At 48.5% G+C, this 20224-nt stretch overlaps 1 protein-coding gene across 1 annotated transcript in view; it reads left to right on the top strand.

Moving 5' to 3' along the window:
• ATP6V1B1 (ATPase H+ transporting V1 subunit B1) overlaps positions 1 to 20224 on the top strand; it is a 47784-nt gene continuing 27560 nt past the window's right edge. Inside the window, exons 1-2 of the mRNA XM_020795195.3 lie at positions 1 to 140; positions 16521 to 16576. Of these exons, the coding sequence (XP_020650854.2) occupies positions 32 to 140; positions 16521 to 16576 (165 nt within the window). The 5' untranslated portion in view covers positions 1 to 31. The remainder of the gene's footprint in view (positions 141 to 16520; positions 16577 to 20224) is intronic.

Here is a 20224-nt window from a genome sequence, read left to right as displayed (position 1 = left end):
GCTTCCTTCCTCCCCGGGCCACTCCAAGGGCATGGCTACCAAGGTGGACGTGAGAGTGAGTGGCCACCCAGGAGCTCTAGCCGGGGCACGGGAGCACCTTCATGCGGTCACCAGGGACTACACCACCCATCCGAGGCTGAGTGAGTATGTGTGAGGGACAGTTTGAGTTGTGTACCCATTTTTTGGGACATCACCTTCCCTGATTTTTTGACTCTTTGATGTTGTTTGTGCACAGGTGTGGGTGTGTTTTCTGGAAAAAAAAGAAAAGAAAAATGAGAAGTAGCCACCCTGAAATCTGCACAGATTTCACACTTAATACAGCAGGGCCTCAAAATTGCACCCACTGTTTAAGACAAGCCACCAGATTTCAAATACTGTAAGAGGCACCCCTCAGTTGAAATCCAAGCCTTACTTTGGTACTGCATGAACGCCCTTAGTCATAAAGCTCACAGCTTCCTTCCTGGACTATTATGCCTCTCTTTTTTTCTTGCCTTCTGTCAAAATACAGAGAAAACCACATCTAGATATTCCAGAACAAACCATTTAAAAAACCAGCAACAGCCTGCTGGGTTTAACAGTAAAGCTGTGAAACTCCATCTTCTGAATTTCCAGGTTAGCCTTGAGTACGGAGTTCTGAGCCCTAGGGTTATCTTCCGCTTGCAAAATAAGGCTAACCAGAAAAAGACCTTACCTGTTCCAAGCCTAGGGAGGATCTTCCACCTTTGTGGGAAAGAGACACCTTCTGTGAGGCGTGACAGGCTTGGGTTCACCTTGCCTACCTGTACAATATCTAAGGTGGGGGGGGAAAGTCCTTTAAAAGAGAGATTCCTTCTGGGACCCTTGTTGTTCCAGACCCATCCATGTTATAACAGCTACAGGAACACAACATTCATGTGTGTTTAGGGATGCTCAAGTGTGGCTTGAGTCTATGTTAAGATAAATATCATTTTAAGCATGTGGTCTGATGCGAGATGCACAGATGGAGGGAGAAGAACCTTGTGTGTTTGGAAAGCTGTTAGAGGTGCAGACAGGAAAATGAGAAGATAATGTATGATGCCTTGGAGGCAGGATGGTGGAATGGAAATTCAGAGCAGCACGAGCGCGCAGAAACTTTTGGAGAAGACTGTAAAATATGTATTTAAGTATATTTAAGTACTCTTAAGACTCTGAGGGGGGGGGAAACAAGGTTTGAGAGGATTTGGCAGTATGGGTTTGACGCATCAACAGGTAAAGAAAGACCCATAACACTGTTACAGAATGAAGAGTTGTACCAGCGTCTTCATTCAGTAACAGAGTTATGGGTCTTTTCTTTACCTGTTGATGCGTCAAACCCATACTGCCAAATCCTCTCAAACCTTCTCCTATACAGCAGCGATTCAGATAGGGGAAAAGAATGCCTGGCTTGTCCTGTGGACAAACCTCCTAGGGCATAAATGAAGAGAAACACTTTCTGTGGTCAGCTTGTTAGTAGTTGGTTCTTTGAGGATGAATTTTTATTTATTTATTTATTCATTCATTCATTCAATTTATACCCCGCCCATCTAGACCGAAGTCTACTCTGGGTGGCAAACAATAACGAAGACAAGTAAAAACAATATAATAAAATACAGGGTGTATTGGAAGGGAAATAGACTTGAGCAAAAAAAGGAAAGGAAACAAAAAAGCTGACTTCTGCTCCCAGAGGCAGTGGCACCCTGGCATCCTTTCGCTGTCACTGAAAACAGACGCCTGATAATTAACACAGCCCATCTCTTTGTTTGTTGGAATGGGCAGGTTTCTCTTGTTGTGAGATTCAGTATACACCCCCCCCCCATGGGGCGGATGTGGTGGGACTGACTTTTGTTTATGTCAGAGACAGCAAGAGAGAGAGAGAGAGAGAGAGTGCAGGCATGGAAATGGAAATGCCCAGAACTTGGAAAAGGTTGGTTTGGGGACTTCTGGTCACAGAATCCTTCCGAGCCAGTTTAGCCGATGGTTCTGGAAAGGGCAGGGATTCAGGACAGGTTCATTACTCAGCTTCCAGAAATACGTGCTCTTCCTACTGGAAGAACCAGGTTCAGCGCAAACAGGTGCTGTTCACAGCCAGGAGGGCCCCCCTCCATCAAGGAAACGCCCGGGTGACCTTGGCCAAGAGGAACACCCACAAGGCCTGGCTAAAGCCTCCGGGATTCAGCCCGAGCCTGCAAGCTTCTCGGCACAGCCGGAAATGAACGGCCCAAACCGGCTGCAGCCCCAGGTAGGCATTCGCTTGCTGGTGAACTCCGAGGGCTTTGTTATCAGTGGCAACAAAAGCAAACGGTGATTCAGGAGCAGGTGGACGGTGTTTTGCCCTCCCCACTGCTCAGAGTTCTGGATGGACTGTTTGGGGGATGAGCACCCGGGGGAGTGCAGAGGGAGGGAGGGAAAGAAACCCACCCACCCCAGGCAGGAATGGAAGTGATGTAGCCCCCATGCATGGTGGGAAATTTAAGGCTATTTCTAGTGGATGGGTCCCGGTGGAACCAGGAGGGAATGGCGTTCTTCGCTCTTTTTTTACAATTAGGTGGTCGTTTCCGATTGCTCCCAAGCGGGTAGCTACAGGTTTGCCTTTCCACAAGCCAAAGGGCAGCAGCAAATTGACACAAATGAATGGGGGGGGGGCTGGTTAGGTTCCTCAGTGTGTGCCCAGAAACACAACTGGCACCTTGGTGCTGAGTGGCACTTTGCTGCCATAACGCGTACGCCATTTGGGTTACCTAAGTGGAAATCGCCAGTTGGATGGTGTCCAAGGAGTTTTATTTGGCAGAAACGTTGGCAGATCGGCGCCTGCTTCAGCTGCGGGCTGGGCGCCTGAGGAAGCAGAGGCTGCCGTCCACAGAAAGGTGAACATGGACTCCAACGGGTTAGTCCGTCAACTGCTGCAGGGCTCTCTGGAGTTCAAGGAAGAAAACAGGGCTCAGAAAAGTTACGTTTTGGGACTGTGAAGATTCTAGGAGAAGTCACTCAAAAAGTAACTTCTCAGGTTCACCCAGGCCTTGCAAAAGACGTTTCCTGACCATGTTTGTATTATGTGCTGTCACATTACATCTGAAGGTTTTTCAAAGCACCTGGGATGGGCAAGGAATGGTTAACCATTGCCACCCCCTGTGAGTGGCTTGGGCCAAGCGAAGGTTTGAACCCAGACCTCCTGAGTCCCAGCCCAACATTCGATACACAACACACACAGGCTGGCTGGCTGGCTCCTTTTACAGTGGTGCCTCGCTAGACAGTTACCCCGCATGGCGTTTTTTTCCGCTAGACATTGACTTTTTGCGATCGCTATAGTGATTCGCAAAACAGCGATTCCTCTGGGGGAATTTCGCTGGACAATGTTTGGTCCCTGCTTTGCAAACCGATTTTTGCTAGACGACGATTTTGACAGCTTCCTCCGCGCTCGCAAAACAGGTGTTTTCGGGACCTAAGCTTCGCAAGACAGCGATTTAAACAGCTGATCGGTAGTTCGCAAAGCGGCTTTCCTATGGCCGATCTTCGCTAGACAACGACGATTCTTCCCCATTGGAACGCATTAAACAGGTTTCAATGCATTCCAATGGGGAAATGCTTTTCGCTAGACAATGATTTCGCTAAACAGCAATTTCAGTGGAATGGATTATCATTGTCTAGCGAGGCACCACTGTACTTGGTTGGAATGACCTAGTTCTACTCTGCTCCCAAAGCCAAGAGGATGTTGTTCTGCAGGAGAACTGTACCCATAAACAGCCACTTTTCTAAGCAAGGACAAGCAGGATTGGTGGGTGGACAAGGAGAGGTGGACAGAGAGAGGGAGGTTTCCAGGAAGGAAGGGAAGAAGACTCTCTCGCCAGAGAAGGGCAGGAGCTGCCCATGGCTGAGCCAAAGAGCCCCCCCCCGTGAGCAATACAGCCCCGCTTTCCCCCCACTTGTCCTGGCCCTCCCGTTCCCCATAACCTCCAAGACCCCTCTTCTGCCAGGCGTGAAAACATGCCGGGTGGTTAATGGGCACAGGAACGGCAGGGTCAGGGGGTTAGGCCTGTATGATCAGAATGTGCCTCTCCCATCGTAAGCCCCTCTCTCTGAAAGGGCCGACTTTCACGCCAGGGTCAAAGCCTCTGTGGCAGGAGGAGGAGGAGGAGGAGAGGAGGGCAGAGGCACCCAGCCACGGCGGGCTTGCACAGCGGAAGAGCTGGGGGGGGGAGGGTGTGGAGAATGGGGCAGATGGCAGGAGACGTCCAGGGGGGTCAGAGGGAAACCCACACTCTGGCCTGGGAGAACGGCTTTGGTCCAGGAGGGCCCCGGCTCAGCCCAAAACCAAGGAAATCGGCTCCCGGCACCCCATCACCCCAACATTTTGAATCCCAACACAACTGAGAGAGGACCCCCGTCATCTCCTTCATGCATTTTTTTTAAACAACAACTTTATAATTTTTGCTAGTCTTGCCTTTTAGAAAATGAAACGTTTCAGAAAGCCAGTTGTTTGCCCCTCCAGGTCCAGATTGAAGCCGTTCAGTTAAGGCCCTTGTCGTGCAGGATGGGTGGCTTTTCAAGGGCGGGGGGGGGGGGGAGAGGCTGGTCCTTTAAGAACACCAGCATTCGAAACCTGGCTTTTTCCTGCCACGGGACTACCGGCTGCCGAAGCCAGCGCTCACAAAGCCACCTCCGGAGCAGTGGCAGCCACCAGCCCCACAGGACGAAGCTGCCAAGCAGTTTTCCTTTTAATCTTCTTTTTAAACGTTCTGGCGTTTGGCACCAACCTTGGCAAGTTGCCAGCACCCTTCCTTGCTCCTGGATTGCGGTGGCGGGCTTTGCTGGATGAAAGACGCTTTGGTGTCTAAATCCCTCTTCTGACCTTTTCGTTCTGGGCGACCTGGATGAATGTGTTCCAGAATTTTTGATTTCTCTTTTTGCTCCGTAGAAGTACAGAGATCTATAGGGGGGAACTAAGTTCTCCAGTGTCCACACTATTCTCAGAGGTTCAAGAACTCACTCTGAGATAGTTGTAGGAGGAAGAATAAGCTTTTTTTCCTTTACTTACAATTGCTTGGAATTGCAGTCTTGCGTATACTGCTTTCTTTACTGCACGCACACTAGCAATCAACCGAACAAATCAACAGCAACAAACAACTCCCACTAAAATGAGGGACAGAACATTCAGGAGAAAGGCAGGGCTCTCTTTGAATGTCAATAGTTGGAAGGAATTATGGGTTAGCACTGGATAGAGCAGCGCCCCAGCCCAGAAAAGTCGCTTAAATTACAAGCAGCGGGCGAGGTTGGAAATAAAACTCCAATAGAAGGCTGTGCTGGGAAGCCTCTGCCCCATTTGTGATGAGGCATCAGTGAACCCGAGCCCCCAAATTTCCTGTCCAGCTGAGCCCTCTCAGCTCTTCTGGGATCTTGCCAGTTCCGCCCTCTTTTGCTTTGGTCTCCTCTTTGTACAGCAGTCGTGGAATCCTATATAGGCCGTCAGCAGTAAGTCTCCTTGAACCCACGGGGGGGGGGGCTTACCTCTCCGTAGACACGGACAGGCTCGCGGTCCTCAGCGCACTCTGAACCCCACCTGATAAGATTTATGGACGCGGCACAGCTTGATCTGACTTTGGCCTTAGGCTGGCCTGGCTTTCTGCTCCGTGTGCGTCTCCAGGTTGAGAAACTCTACCCTGCTTCTCCTCTCCAGATTCTGGTGCCTCTGCCTTGTGCAGGGTGGCAGGCAGGCATCCATAGGTGAGGCCACCCAGCCTAGCCAAAGGCAAACAAAGCTGGCCACAAAAGCTGGGGAGAAGTTCAGGGGGCCTGTCAGAAGCAGGCTGTTTTCCCAGAAAACAAGCGGAGCCGAGAAACCGTTGCATCTCTGGGCTGCAGCCCCCTGAATCCCACCAGGGTGGGGAAGGAGGCCGGGGCACGATTTGCAAAGCCAGCTCCTTTCCTGTGGCTCCCACTCATGTCGAAGCAGCTGGTGCCAGGGGAATATGCCGGGGCTCTCAGCCATGGCATAAATGCCTGGCTATGCCCTCAAGTTCACAAATTGTGAATTGGATGCCACCGACCTCTTAGCGCTCTCTCTCTCTCTCTCTCTCTGTGGTCTACATCTCAGGGCTGTTGTGCTGGAAAGGCAAAAACACACTTGCTGGTCACGTGGGGGGGGGCTGTCGTCTTGTTTTCAGACGGCTTTTGAGGTGAGTGAGAAGCCGCGATTCTTAGGGCTTCTGTCCAACCAGGTGATCACGGATGTTTCCGAAAGGGGCAGCCAGGAATCCGACCGGATCCAGATGCGGGGAGGGGAGTTCTTCCTCCCCCACCTGCCCGCCTGCCCCGCCACCTGCTGTACCGCAAGTTGGGTACATGCCAGGTTCATTTTGTCTGCCTGCACATGTGCCCCTGAGAGCGAGAAAGTATTTCTCTTTTTTTAAAATCTAATTTCACCACCACCCCCTCCTTTTCCCCGGCTGTCCAGCTTGTTTCGAATTCACGCTTGGGTGGAGCAGCCATTCTCGGGCTCTCCCTCGACCCCCCCCGGCCGTCACGTGACCGTGCAGGTGTGTATGGGAACCCTTTGCTGTAGGCCCTAATTAGTGGCATAGTGTGCCACCTCCCGCGGGGCCTTTCACAAGGCTTCCTCGGCTTGGACGGCCCCGATGTGTTTGACAGTCCGGCACAAACTGACACATTGCACAATGAGCAGGGTGTAGAAGAGGGAGCGAGAGGGAGAAGGGGGTGGGGGTGGGGGGGTTGCGCCCAACCCAGACCCTCTAGGGACCATCAGAAAAGTTTGGGATCCTTCGGCAAGGGGCGGCCAGAGTAGAGGAGGGGCGGGAGGTGTAGGGGGGGTTGACCTAATGGCCCCTGGAATAGGACATGGCCCCAACCCATCCATCAATGAAGCCACCCATCCATCTCTCAACCCTTAAGGCCTCAGCCTTCCTTGAAGAGCCAGAGCGGGTGCCCACGCACGCCTGCAAACAGTGGCCCAAAAGCTGGACAAGTTTCATCTGGCACAAGCTTTTGTGAACAGCAGCCCACTTCCTCAGATGCGTGACATCCAAGGCCGGAGCTCACCAGAGCTTCAGACGATGCAGGCGCCAGAAGGCTCTTTGCCCCCTTTTTTGCTGCAACAAGAAGCCATGCGTATGCACTTCTCCCGCCGCACCCCAGGAAATCACTTGTCCGGGGGGGGGGGGATTTGCATGCCAAGAGCAGGGAGCCGCAATCAAGAAGGCCAGCGACGACGCAAGGGACAACCGGCTGCTAGAAGCGGGTCGGCCACTGTGGAGAAGAACCGAAGCCACGCGCGGCCCTTGGGCCCTTGCTGGTGGTGGCGGCAGCCTGCCCTCACTGGTCCACTTCGCAGCATGTGAGAAACATTCGCTCTTCCTCTCTCAGCCTCCTCCCTCCCTCTCTGTAATCTCCAGGATGGATGTAATGAGCTACACTTCCCGGTTGTTGTCAGGCTTGCAAGGATAATTGGTGCCCTTGCACTAATGGGGAGGCAAACAAACAAACAAACAGATAAATCACTGGAAACACCCACGTGCTTTCGTGCTTTTGTTTCAGGGAGATGCAAGAAGAGGAAGGGGTGCAGGGATGGAATCTGCCCATTCCGCTTCGTCACACTTTTTTGTTTTTGTTTTTTAAGAACCCAAAGTTCTTTCTCCATCAAACATACACAGAAATGTGGTACGCCTTCATCGTTAGAATGAAAACTCCCACTAGTGGGATTGTGCTGGATTACCCAGTTGTGCAAGCGTAGGTGTGAGGAATTGTGGACCTATTACTAATAATAATAATAATAAAGATAAGGGGCAACATATATATATAAGCATAACAACAACAACAACCCATTCCAGAGTTGGTCCCACTTCTCCCACTTGGCTTCCCGATGCTGACTCCTTAGGGGAGCAGGAAAAAAGAAACCACTTGCGAAGTTACAAGATGGAGGATACCTGGCTCAGCAAAACTACGAGCCAGAAGGATCTTGGAATTGTCGTAGATCGGAAGCTGGAATATGAGCCAACAGTGTGATGTGGCTACAAAAAAGACAAACACTATTTTAGGATGCATTAATCGAAGTATAGTTTCCAAATCCCACGAAGTGCTAACCCCCCTCTATTCAGCACTGGTTAGGCCTCATCTAGAGTTCTGTGTCTGGTTCTGAACACCATATTTCAAGAAGGATGCTGACAAATTGGAACAAGTTCAGAGGAGGGCAACGAGGAGGATCAGGTGGCTGGAAACCAAGCCTTGTGAGGAAAGGCTGAAAGAATTGGCCATGTTTAGCCTAGAGAAAAGAAGGCTGAGCTGAGATAGGACAACACTTTTCAAATATTTGAAAGGCTATAATACAGAGGAGGGGCAAGATCTGTTCTCGATCATCCCAGAGTACAGGACATGCAACAATGGGCTCAAGTTAAAGGAAGCCAAATTTCAGTTGAATATCAGGAGAAACTTCCTAGTTGTTAGAGCAGTACGACAATGGAACCAGTGACCTCGGGAGTTGGTGAGTGCTCCAGCCCTGGAGCCATTCAAGAAAAACTTAAGATCATCACCTGGCAGATATGCTTTGATTGTATTCCTGCCTTGAGCAGGGGGTTGGGCTTGATGTCCTTGTTAGGCCCCTTCCAACATCACTATTCTGTGATTTGTATTGGAAGCCACCTAGAGTGGTCGCAAGACCAGATAGGCAGGATAGAAATAAAATAAATAAATAAATAAAATTTGCACAGAATTTACACTATCACAGAAAAGGGACTTGCAAAGGGAGGGAGCCACATGCCAGGCAGATGACTGATTACCTGTCACAATGGCATCCCATCATCATCATCATCATCATCATCATCATCATCATCATGGTAGCATAGGTGGATGTGTTGTTATGTGCCATCAAGTTGCCTCTGATCCATGGCGACCCTATGAATCAGAGATTTCCAGCATCTCCTACCTTCAACAGCCTTTCTTAGCTCTTGCAAATTCAAGCTTGTGGCTTCCTTTAGGGACTCTGTCCATCTCATACTTGGCCTTCCTCTTTTCCTGCTGCCTTCCACCATGCCCAGAATTCTTGTCTTTTGGGACCACCCCGTCTTCTTACAATGTGCCCAAAGTAGGACAGCTTCAGTTTCAACATTTTGGCTTCCAAAGATAGTTCAGGCTTGATTTGATCCAGGCCCCCCTTGTTGGTCTTTCTGGCAGTCCCTGCAAAGCTCCCCTCCAGGACCACATTTCAAATGAATCATTTTTAAAAAACCCTATCAGCTTTCTTAACAGTCCAGCTTTCACTCCCATAAAGGGTGATCGAAAACACAAGTGTGTGGATGATTAAGGCAAGCAGAAGAGGACTCCACCAAGTACCTGAAAGGTAGCCAAGACAGAAAGCGCCAGGTGGAGGTGTCTAAAGGCCCAGCTCCTTAATCGGGGGGGGGGCACCAAGGAAAGGATCCTTCCCTCTGACACCTCCCCAACTGGCTCGTCTCTGAAAGATGCTCTCTCCAGAGCAATAGGACCAGGATTGCAGCTCCTCTGGCTCCATTCTCTGGGGGTGTGGGGGGGGGGGTGTCTCTGGACATTCACTTTCTCCAGGAAGTCAAAAGGGTGCAGCCATCTGGTGCTTCTCCCCCTCACATCCTCCAGATGTTCTGGGATTCATCCCCCTAAATCCTTGCCAATCAGCTCTGCTGGTTGAGGCTCAAGGGAAGTGAAGTCCAGAACATCTGGACCAGTGAATGTTTGGAGACCACTCTCCTGAAGCCGCCGAGCCGAGCCTTCTGCATCTCCCACCCAACGGCAAATGTCGGGGTTCCATAAGACTGAGCCACAGCACCAGAAGGGGCACGCAACCACTATAGGAATGGCGTAGTGTCCGAGGCCCGTGTCAGGGGAGGACGGCTGGAGAAAGGCTTCAGCAGGAGGCAGGCTTGAAGGTCCACATAGGGGAGGGCACCTCTTCAGAGACTTTTAAACACAGGCAGCCACGTTTCTGTAGGATGTGATGGAAACAGACCAAAGGCAACAGAATGCCACTGATCTCAAAGCAACATGCACAGAAAAAGAACATTTGTATCATTCTCAAGTGCAATGTTTTCGGAAGAGATAAACACCTTTTGCACTCGGATATCCCTGGGATTAACCAATTGGTTAAGAGAACATTATCCTTGCGCTGGGCTCTGGGAACCTAACGTGCTAAGCAGTTCCTGATTTCTCAGTGAGTGCTGCTGGTGCTGTCCAGCCTGAATCCGCTGCGCAGATGCTCACATGGGAAACCACGTCCCACTTGGAGGGCCCCACTTGGGAGAGGGGAAGGGTCCTCAACCGCCCTTTTAGCAATAAACATAAAACCCTGCGGTCGAACAGAGTAGAGATATCCTGGTGGATTTGGCCCCCACTGAGCAGGGATCAGAGGAAAGTCAAGCTCTCCAGCGTCTCATTGACAGTGAGAGCGGCACCTCTCTTTAGCAAACAGGGAAAGAGAAGTGGGCTTAAGCCCCATTGAAGTCCATGGGGGCTAAAGGGTGTTTGCATATCTTTCTTGAGAAGGGGTGACAACAAGAAGGAGGCCCCTCCCGAGTGATACTGGACAGCAGAAAGAACAACGCTTGGTTTGGCCTTGTTGGGCAGGAGCATCTCGGCTGGGTGTCAACGAGGCTGTTGGGGGCGGGCTGTGCCCATGCGTTTTGCGCTGTTAGGGTGCATAGTATTTGTAGAAACAGGGCTTAACAGCGCTTGGTAACAGAGCTGCAAAGTAAATCATCAGGCTGATTATTTTCATTTAGAACAGATGATATGAAACTAGTCATAGATTTAATGACTTGAATGTATTCGTGAAGGCTTAATGACTTGACTTGATGAGATTTGATTTATAGCTCCTCTTTCTTCCAAAAAATGGGACTCAAACACAAACAGGCACCAAAAACATTCCCAAAACTAACACACCCACACATCCAAAACAGGTGCAAATACTGCATGACTGAATTGCACTTTATGGTTGCTACACGGCACCAAGACGGGACCAACTTCCATCCTAATAGGGCTTTCAAGATCAGTGAGATGTTTAAGGAGTGGCTTTGCCAGTTCCATGTCCTCTCAATGAGCTTCCATGTGGGCATTTGAACCCAGGCCTGCTGAGTCCTAGCCTATGTCCACTAAGCCACACTGGGAATCAAGTTGTAATGGTTGGAGTTTGTGGACTCCAACAGTAATAGGAAAAGATTATAAAGCAAAGTCTAATATTGAAATTCAGTTGAATTAAAACTGTTTTAATGTGTTATCAGTCAAAATAATAACAGTTTAAAAGAGCAACATTCATTTTGTTTAATCCAATTGTTAATCCCAGCTAGAGTAAACCTATTGCATCAAATCAATTTACATATGCATCCTATTCATTCAAAGGTCTCCTCGAGGTGGACGTAACTGTTGGATGTAGAAAACAGAAACATATGAGAAAATTATGTTATTTCATTCATTTAATTTATTTGTTTAAATGTATAAACCCCCCACCCCCACCCATGTAGTGGATAAGCCACTACTCTGGGCGTTTCCCAAAAAAACAAGAAGAATATACAAACACGGTTTTAAAAATAAACGTATAAAAACAAAACAAACCGAGGGAAGCTCAAATTCAGAAGGAAGTTCATTTTTGTAGTCGGTACCCAAACTAGCTTCAGGGTTAAAGGCCCTCGGTCGGTTTGACCTTACCTGAGGGGAGAAGGTTCTGCCTTCAAAGACATGCCCTTCAGAAGAGTGCCAAAGAGGGGAAGCATCGCTAGCCCATCATTCTGTTCATGTGGCAACCCATTTGGGTGCCTCTTGGGGAAATTGCTAGTCCGGCTTCTAAAGGTCCCACCCTGCCAGCCCCTGGCAGGCGTCTGCCTTCTGGAATTCAGTCCGTGCCAGAAAGATTTCATCACCCAGTCCGCAGGCTGGGCAGGCAACCAATTTAGCTGGCTGGGAGTTGGCTCCCTTCTTTCCAGGCCCTCAATCTCCGGCCAATTTATTCCATTCATACTTTTCACTGATTAGCTGGTGGGGATGAGGTTGAAAACCAAGCCTGTTTATTAACTGAAGCCAGAAATGAGTTTGGTTTTTTTCCCCCTCAAGTGCCTTCCCTGACCACAATCAGTTGTGCTTATTCAGCAACAAATTAAATTCCATTTCCTTCAACATTGTGAGCAAGGCACTCAGCCTGTGGTTTGGGGATGTGTACATTTGGTTAAATCCAAGTGAGGCATGAGTTTTAAAAGTTGAGGAATGAATGAATGAACATATTTTTTTAAATAAGCAAGCACCTCTGGTTGTTACACATTTAAACTCAGCAGTAATTAGGAAGGAAGGAAGGAAGGAAGGAAGGAAGGAAGGAAGGAAGGAAGGAAGGAAGGAAGGAAGGAAGGAAGGAAGGAAATTCAAAATATTTTTACCCCACCTTCCTCCCAAGAAAGGATCCAAGGCAGCTTACATCATTGAAACACAGTATTAAAGCTAAAAAGAGTGCAATCTGAATATTAAAATTAAGCATCACCAAAACAGATTTAGATGCATCAAAATGCAGTGTGAAACCTCTGTCCATGGGTTCTGGATCAGGCCCTGAGGGCAGAAAGCGGATGCTCTTGGGGGAGGGGGGAAGCACAGAGTTTGCAGAGGATCCCTTAAGCCTGTCTAAGAAGGGGGGACCCCCACCCCACAGATGCCTGAGGAAGGGAAAGGAAGGGGGGGCTGGCGGAGTGGAAGCAATTAGCGAGTGGGTGTCGTTGGGCTGGTTGTCCCCTTTTGTCAGCACGGTCAATTTCCTCTGCTCCCTGGGCCTTCCCCTCCTGCTCCCCCCCTCTCCCTCCTGCCCCATGGGAGTTAATAGTACACAATTGTCAGGGTTAATTCAGATTGCCAATGATGGGGAGCTGTGAATTTGAGGGAATCGCAGGCTGGCCAGAGGCTGCTCTCAAAGGCCTCTGTGTCTGCCGGTGTGTGACACACACACAGAGGCACTGCCCCCTTCTCCCTCCTTCTCTTTCTTTTCTTGTCTTTTCTTGTCTCTCTCTTTTTTAAAAAAAAAATTCACAGAATCAACCGTTCTGCCCAACAGCTTTTCCGCCACCTTTTCCCCTCTCCCTCTGACTCCCCTCACCTCCACCGAGGAACCCCCCCAGGCCACCCACCCGGCCGGGCTAAGGAAGACGAAAATGCCCCTTTTCTTTTCCAGAAGTGCCTCAGCCCCTTAATGATCTGAATCGAGGAGGTGTTCCGGTCTAGGGGTCTCCATCTCCCCTTCCTGTTCCTTTATGATGAAATAAAATAGAAACCTCCCACTTTCATTCTCTCCGGTTCACCCCAATGGGCAACGCTGCCCCCCCCCCGGCACCCTTTGCCTCCCACCTGGCAAGGTTTCCCTTCCACCAGCACCCCCTTGGCACATTTTCTGGGCAATAATTTGAACGGATAATTCGGGCTGAGCCCGGCCATTGATCCTGGTTCTGATCCATGTGGGCTGTGAGTGGCCCATTGCATTGTCTGGAAGCAAGGAGGTGTAGCGGTTAGAGCGCTGGATTAGCATTCATGAGTGCAAGCCCTTCCTTTATAGGATGCTCCCTGGGTGGCCTGGGGCTAGTCACGGCGTCCCCTTCTCCTGGCCTTACGCCACAGGGTCCTTGTGAGGATAACGTGGGGAGAAGGAGAAGGAGGGACGTCACACAGAGGTCCCTGGAGAAAACCCCGAGGGAGGGGGGAGGAAGAGAGAGGAACGGGACAAACAGATGAAGAGACCAGACTGTTCGGAATGGGCATCTCACACTCGAAAGCGAGCAGAAGGTCAGCTGCAGCCCAGAAGCTCCTTCTGTGCCCTGGACCCCGAAGTGGCCCTTCCTGAGGTTCTTCTAGATTGATGCAGGACGAGGCGGGCTTTGGACTGACAAGGTGCCCCTGTGTTTTCCAAAGTGTTTTTAGGGAGCCATGATTTGGAAGAATGGAAGACCAGCATGATGACTGATCAGGCATCTTTGCTGCACCCAAACTGAAAGTAGCATTGAAAAGACCTCTGTGTGTGTGTATGTGTATGTGTGTGTGTGTGCATGCATGCACACGCCTGCATAGAGAGTGACCAGGAACCGTCGCCCCATGTTAATTACACATTAGCCAATGCAATCCATGAGGGGGCCCTTGTTAGTGCTGCTGATGCCGATGCTGCAGATGGGCGTTATGTGCACATGTTTGTAATCAGTGTGATGGGGTGGACCGGGGAGGGTCCCTCGTGGTCAGGCAGGTATTTTGCCCAAATAAACATCAGTGGTTGCATTTTTCCCCTTAAAAAAAAAGACTAGAAAAGCAAAAAAAAAAAATTGGAGAAATACCCGCTGCTCCCCAGAGGCAACCCGAGGGAAATTGACGACAACAAAAGAGGCCTAAGTGGGGCACACACACACAAGCCCCGGTCCCCCCTGCCCTCTGCTCCCCTCACAGCGGGGGCAAGCTGGGCCTCGGCGCACAGATGTGTGAGCCCGAGCAGGCTGGCCTCGCTGTGGCCTACTGGGGAGGTCACGACCTTTACAGAAATGGTGGCTGGACGTGTCAGGCCTAATGGAGTTGACGCAACGAGATGTGGCCCGCGCGGGATGGGGCGCGGGGGGGAGGGGAGCCGGCAGTGGCCAAAGCGCAGCCCGCTTTAATGGAAGCCAGCAGGCAGGGGACACTGGGGAGCAGACCTCGAGTGGGGATTTGGAGCACTCCGAAGAACCCCACGGTTTCCTGGGGAGAGTGCATAAAACGTGTCGCACCCATAGCGGACGAGGGGGAGTCCGGGAGGGTTTTGCAGTGGAACAGTTGCATGGCTGCTCTTTGGAAGTCCTGTACGGAGTGTAAGGGATATCTGGAAAGCCTGCAAGCGGAGTCAGACCAGTGGCCGACCAGTTTCCCAAAGAGGCTGTCATCTCCAGAGGGAAAGGACGGGTGTGTGCAAGCTATTCTGCCCTCTCTTCGTAAACAGTGGTGTTTCTTCCTCCTGATCCTCCATCTCCATGGCATGTCGGAGAGAAGTCTCCTGAAGAAGAAAAATCTATCTATCTATCTATCTATCTATCTATCTATCTATCTATCTATCTATCTATCTATCTATCTATCTATCTATCTATCTATCTATCTATCTATCTATCTATCTATCTATCTATCTATCTATCTATCTATCTATCTATCTATCTATCTATCGACACACAGAGAGGAAACTATTCAGACAGAAAGGTGGTCTTCTCATGCAGAACCACAGAATCTACCAATTTCCAAAGGATGTTCTTCAAACAAAATCACTCCCCCTTATTTACTTCTCTCTTACAAAAAAAATGTAGAGCTTTGTGTTCGGTGACAAATTAATGATCGATATGGCCTTCATTGGAAAAATTGCAGAGAAGATACATGTTGAGAACTTGACATTCAAAGCACAGTATTTCTAGTTTCTACAAAACTAGGGAAAAGATATAGAAGGGAGGGTTACTTTGCATGATACTGTAAAACATTTCATACCAACAAACATTAGAAAGAATGTTTATAAACATATGTACAGACAGCATTTGTCACCTTCATATGTAAGTAAGATTTAGGGTCGCAAAGATGTACACATTGAAGACATCAAGCCGTAGGCTTGAATCCATTCCATTATTTTTTTTATTGTGTTTTGTAGCAGGTACCTTATGGTGGCAGGTTTGATGAATATAACAGAAATATAACATTATTTTAAACAGATTCCTAAAGTTTAACTTCTGGGTTATATTAAAGATTAAAATATTTTCACCAGAAAGTTTTGAAATTAGTTGCCTGTTTGTTAATTGCTGCAGACATGTCCCTTTTTTGTAGGGGAAAATGTTTTAGTTCCTCCACTTTATTAGATTTATATGAGTGGGTAAAGGACTTCAGGATATTTAACAAAACTATTGTAGTATTATAAATGGGGTTAAAAGGATATCCACTCAATATATTTATAACAGATTTTGTTTATTGACCATCGAACTATGAATTTCCATCCTATAAACATTTAGGGATTATTTTCTGTGGGTTCATGTAGACATAAGGAACAGATCTCTTGGAAATGTATAATTTTAAAAGGCAGCTTTCTTTTTTTTAAAAAAAGCTGTCTCTTCTTCCACATGGGGAAACAAGCCTCTGACATGAGAGAAAGGGAAATTCATTTGGGGGGCACTTAAAATAAAGCCAAGGTTTCACAGAATGGCAATCAGCAAAGCCAAAGGCACACAAGACCAAGCTGCTTTTGCAAAGGAAAGTTTAAATTACTGTAGTCATTTGAGACAAACTGATTACTATTCCTTGCACCCCAGAGAGCAGTTTCCTAGAAAGGAGATGGGAGCAGATGGAATTAATGTACAAAAGCTACAGGACTTTCCATTCGGGTGTTTTAAACTAACAACTTTGCCTACAGACATTGGAGCAATGATGCCAGGCAAGACTCCAAAACAGATGTGCCCTATCCCTGTGCTCTTCTCATTCTTCTAGTCCTCATGATATCTCGTATCCCACGTCTTTGTTCCTCACCATCTTTTCTTTTCCCACAGCCTACTGGACGGTGAGTGGCGTGAACGGCCCACTGGTGGTTCTGGACAATGTGAAGGTACAGGATAATTTCTGTTTTTTATTTTAAACTCCTTTATATTAAAACCTTTTGACTATTCCAAAAATGAAATTGCTATAAAACAATCAACTCATCATAAACAAACACGACAAGACAGGCAGCTAGTAGCAATGTAATGCTTTTACCTAACTTTTCGAGTATGTTTAATTCTTTTTTTAAAAAAAAAATATTTGGATAATTTACTGTGTTTTTGTTCTTAATCTATGATGTGTTTAATGAGGTAAGCCACCTCGGATCCTTTTTGTTAAGGAGAAAGGGCAGGTAAGCATAGTTTAAGGAGCTAAAATAAAGGAATGCTTGTGCGCAGTCCAATAAACTGGGCAGACGGCCATGAGACAGGATGGCCCATCCTTTTCCAGCGCTTTCAGAGGGTCCAGATCTGCCACGGGGTCTCAGCTGCCCTCCAGTGCAACCTATGGGAGTACCACAAATTGTCCACGCTTTTCCATAGAAGGGCTTAAAATGTTTCCTTGCTCCCTTGCAAAAAATAACTCAGTGAAACAGATCAACAAGAGCTAGGGCAGAAGTATGATTCATGGGCGGTATTTAATGTAGTTAAGCTATAACAGTGACCATGGCTCACAAGGGGGTGTGTGCAAGGCCAATTAATGGGGTGGGGGGGAAGGCTGATCAAGCTGAATCCCACGTTTCCCCCACCTTTCCTTCCTTCCCAGCCGTCGCTCTAACATGAGACACCTTTCGCCAAAGGTTCTGGTCATGCCAAACATTTCTGCTGTCGGCGTATTTTCCGTGAAGGCTCTTCTGGTGCTTCGGCTCCTGGGTGTAAATCCAGAGGGGCATCCTTTTGGGCTCAGACGAGTTTTCCTTGAGATTTCCCACGAGAGTAAAGTCAGAATCCAGGCCCTCAAAGGGCTCGACTGCATCCAAGGAGCATAACTCGCCAACCCTTGGGGGGGGGGGGGAGTCCTTGAGCATCTCTGCTTCTTAGCCCTGCCAAGGATGCCTGGTTTGGCGGGGCGCCCTCTGGTGGCCACAGGCTCACACGCTTCTTTAAATCTCCCGAATCGGAGGGCAAGAGAGACAGAGGCCTTTCTCAGGGATCACCCCTTAGAGCTTAGGAGAGTTACAGTTTTTGGCCTGCAAAAAAAGCCCAACCAGCAAGGCTGTCAGAAAAGAAATTTTCCCAATGCTGCATTTTTATAAGATTTTGCCATATTACCAGATGAAATGCCCTCCCCCCCCCCCCGCCGGAATAGCACCATCCAAAAAAAACCCTCCAAATTCTACAGACAGACGGAAGTAAAGTGTGGTCATCTTCTATTCATAATCTTCCTGTGTTTTCCCATTCCTGCGGCCGGATAGGTGGTGTTGGGAGCTGTCCATCAAGTATTCTCCCCGATTATCTTTGGAGGGCGAGGGATGACTGAATATGGCCCATTTAGAGCTTCGGAATAAAGTAGCTGGATGCTTTGAACGGATATGGAGTTTATTTAGACCAGGGTGTATTGGCACTTGGGAGCCCTCCAGATGTTGTTGGACTACACCTCCCATCACTCCTGGCTGATGGGACTTGTACTCCAGCGATAACCCAGAGGGCTAGACCATAGCTTGCTTGATGCAGAATGAGTTCGAAGACCCTTGCATTATGATTGATTAGGAAGGAAGAGTGCAAAGCCTCCGAGGGTTTCTCTAGGAGGTGAAAAATGGCCGTTTTCGCTGGTCAAATGGGGAGGCCGTTAGAGCGATGAGACTGAAAGTCTGCCTGTTGTTTTTTGTCCTGGAGTGTGAAAAAGACCGTTTCAGGCTATATCCTCCTTTACATGTTCTTAATCCTATGTATTAATCTTTTGCTTATGCTTCTATGTATGCTTACTGAGGAGTAAGAACTAGGCCAAGGGGGAAAAATATTTGCTTCTGATAATCCATGGACATTTCTTTTGGGTTCTCTCACCGGACTGTCTCCTTCCTTCCTTCCTTCGTTCCCCCATAAGACATAAGAGAATGAGAGAGAGAAATTCTGCAGGGCAAGTGATGGTAAATGCTGTGGTGCTCTTCTGAGCTCCTACTCAGAAGTATTTCCCATTCCCTTCTTATCTGGGGCTGCCCTGGGACTCCTGTGCAGCTGGCCCAAGGCCACCCAGGCTGGCTTTTCTCCCTGGGAGGCACAGAATCCAACTACCAGCTCTGGCTCTGCAGTAATGTGCTCCCCCCACCCCTACACACACACACACACACACACACACACACACAAAGAGACTTTGCAGAATGTAATGTATGGATGTTTAGCATTGCTCTTAAAAAGTATAATCTAATAACAACCTTATAATTGAGATGGAGCATTTGAACATGTACAAAGTGATTTCTGTGTACTCCTTTGTGACCCCAACCTCACCTTTTCATCAAGGATGTGGAAAGGTATTTAAAGCAGAAGACCTTCACAGGAGGAGGGGGGAGCAGGTTGAACCTGAAGCTGACTGGATTATTCAGTGAGTTAGGTATTTAATTCAGTTTCTCGTCCCCACGCCACCCCCATGATGCCTCTTGGGAGAAGAGCCAGCCTGGGTGGCCTTGGGCCAGCTGCACCATCCCAGGGCTCCCCCTAGAGGAAGGGAATAGTAAACCCCTACGGAGTTCTCTCGATCTAGGAAAGTATGCAAAGGATCACCGTCATTCTGGATTGAGCTGAGTAACAACAGGTCCATGGAGCTCAGTGAGTTTGGGACACGGTCCGAAGTGAAGAGTCCCCAGTGGACCTCCTGTGAGAAAAGCCAGCCTGCGTAGCCTTGGGCGAGCTTCAAATTCCTGAGCACTTTCAGAAGAACCCCTTCTGTGTGTTCTGTCAGATTCGACTTATGCCTGCTGCTGTTCTATCGATCCTGGTACCTCTTGGTTCAAAAACTAATCACTAGCTCAGAGGTGTCTTTTGGAAGCTCAGTGGGAAGTCCTACTTAAATAAGGCCGGAGAACATAATAAAAGTCTTGCATTGGGAGCAGAGCGTTTATGAACCATACTTTGATGCCATCTATAAATATTTGCCATGTTGTATCTCCTCTTGTGTCTGATGAAGTGGACTTGTCCTTCAAAGCTCACGTTGAAAACAAAAAGATAAAAGATACAAGTTAGTCTTTAAAGTGCTGCCACGCTTTTGTCTCTTTTAAACTTTCTGGTTTTTATTGTGTTTTCGCATATATATCCCTTGCACCCAATAGCCAGGCGACTCAGGGTCATGCCCAAGTCATGAGGTCTGAAAATGAATGTTCCTCTGTTCTTTATCCATGGCACCTGGACCCCAGAGGTACTCTGCTTTGGTCCATAGAGGTTTTATTGAGTTATCCTATAGCTAAGCTCCACTGATTACCGCAAAGGACCCTAGCAGAAGGCGCTGGGGTGGATGGAGGGCAATCATATTTTCTGGGAAACATGTTCCATTAAAATCAAAGGGGCTTACTTCCACATAAATCTGTTTAGGCTTGGAGCGAAAAACAGTAGGAAAGTAGAATGGACCTAATTTCTGGCGTCAGCTGCCTCGAAAGCAGCCGGACTGACAGATCTGCAAGTGGGCCATGATGTTGCCAATTAAACGCAAGCATGCCATGTCCCAGCCAAGAAGAATGTGTTACAAGAGGAATTAAAATACACTTTGTTGGGTAACGCGGATGGCCGTG

The sequence above is a fragment of the Pogona vitticeps genome, chromosome 5 (assembly GCF_051106095.1).
Source record: "Pogona vitticeps strain Pit_001003342236 chromosome 5, PviZW2.1, whole genome shotgun sequence".
In the NCBI taxonomy this organism is placed as follows: Eukaryota; Metazoa; Chordata; class Lepidosauria; order Squamata; family Agamidae; genus Pogona; species Pogona vitticeps.
The sequence above is the reverse complement of the archived record's forward strand: the minus strand, read 5'-3'. Positions and strand labels throughout refer to the sequence as shown.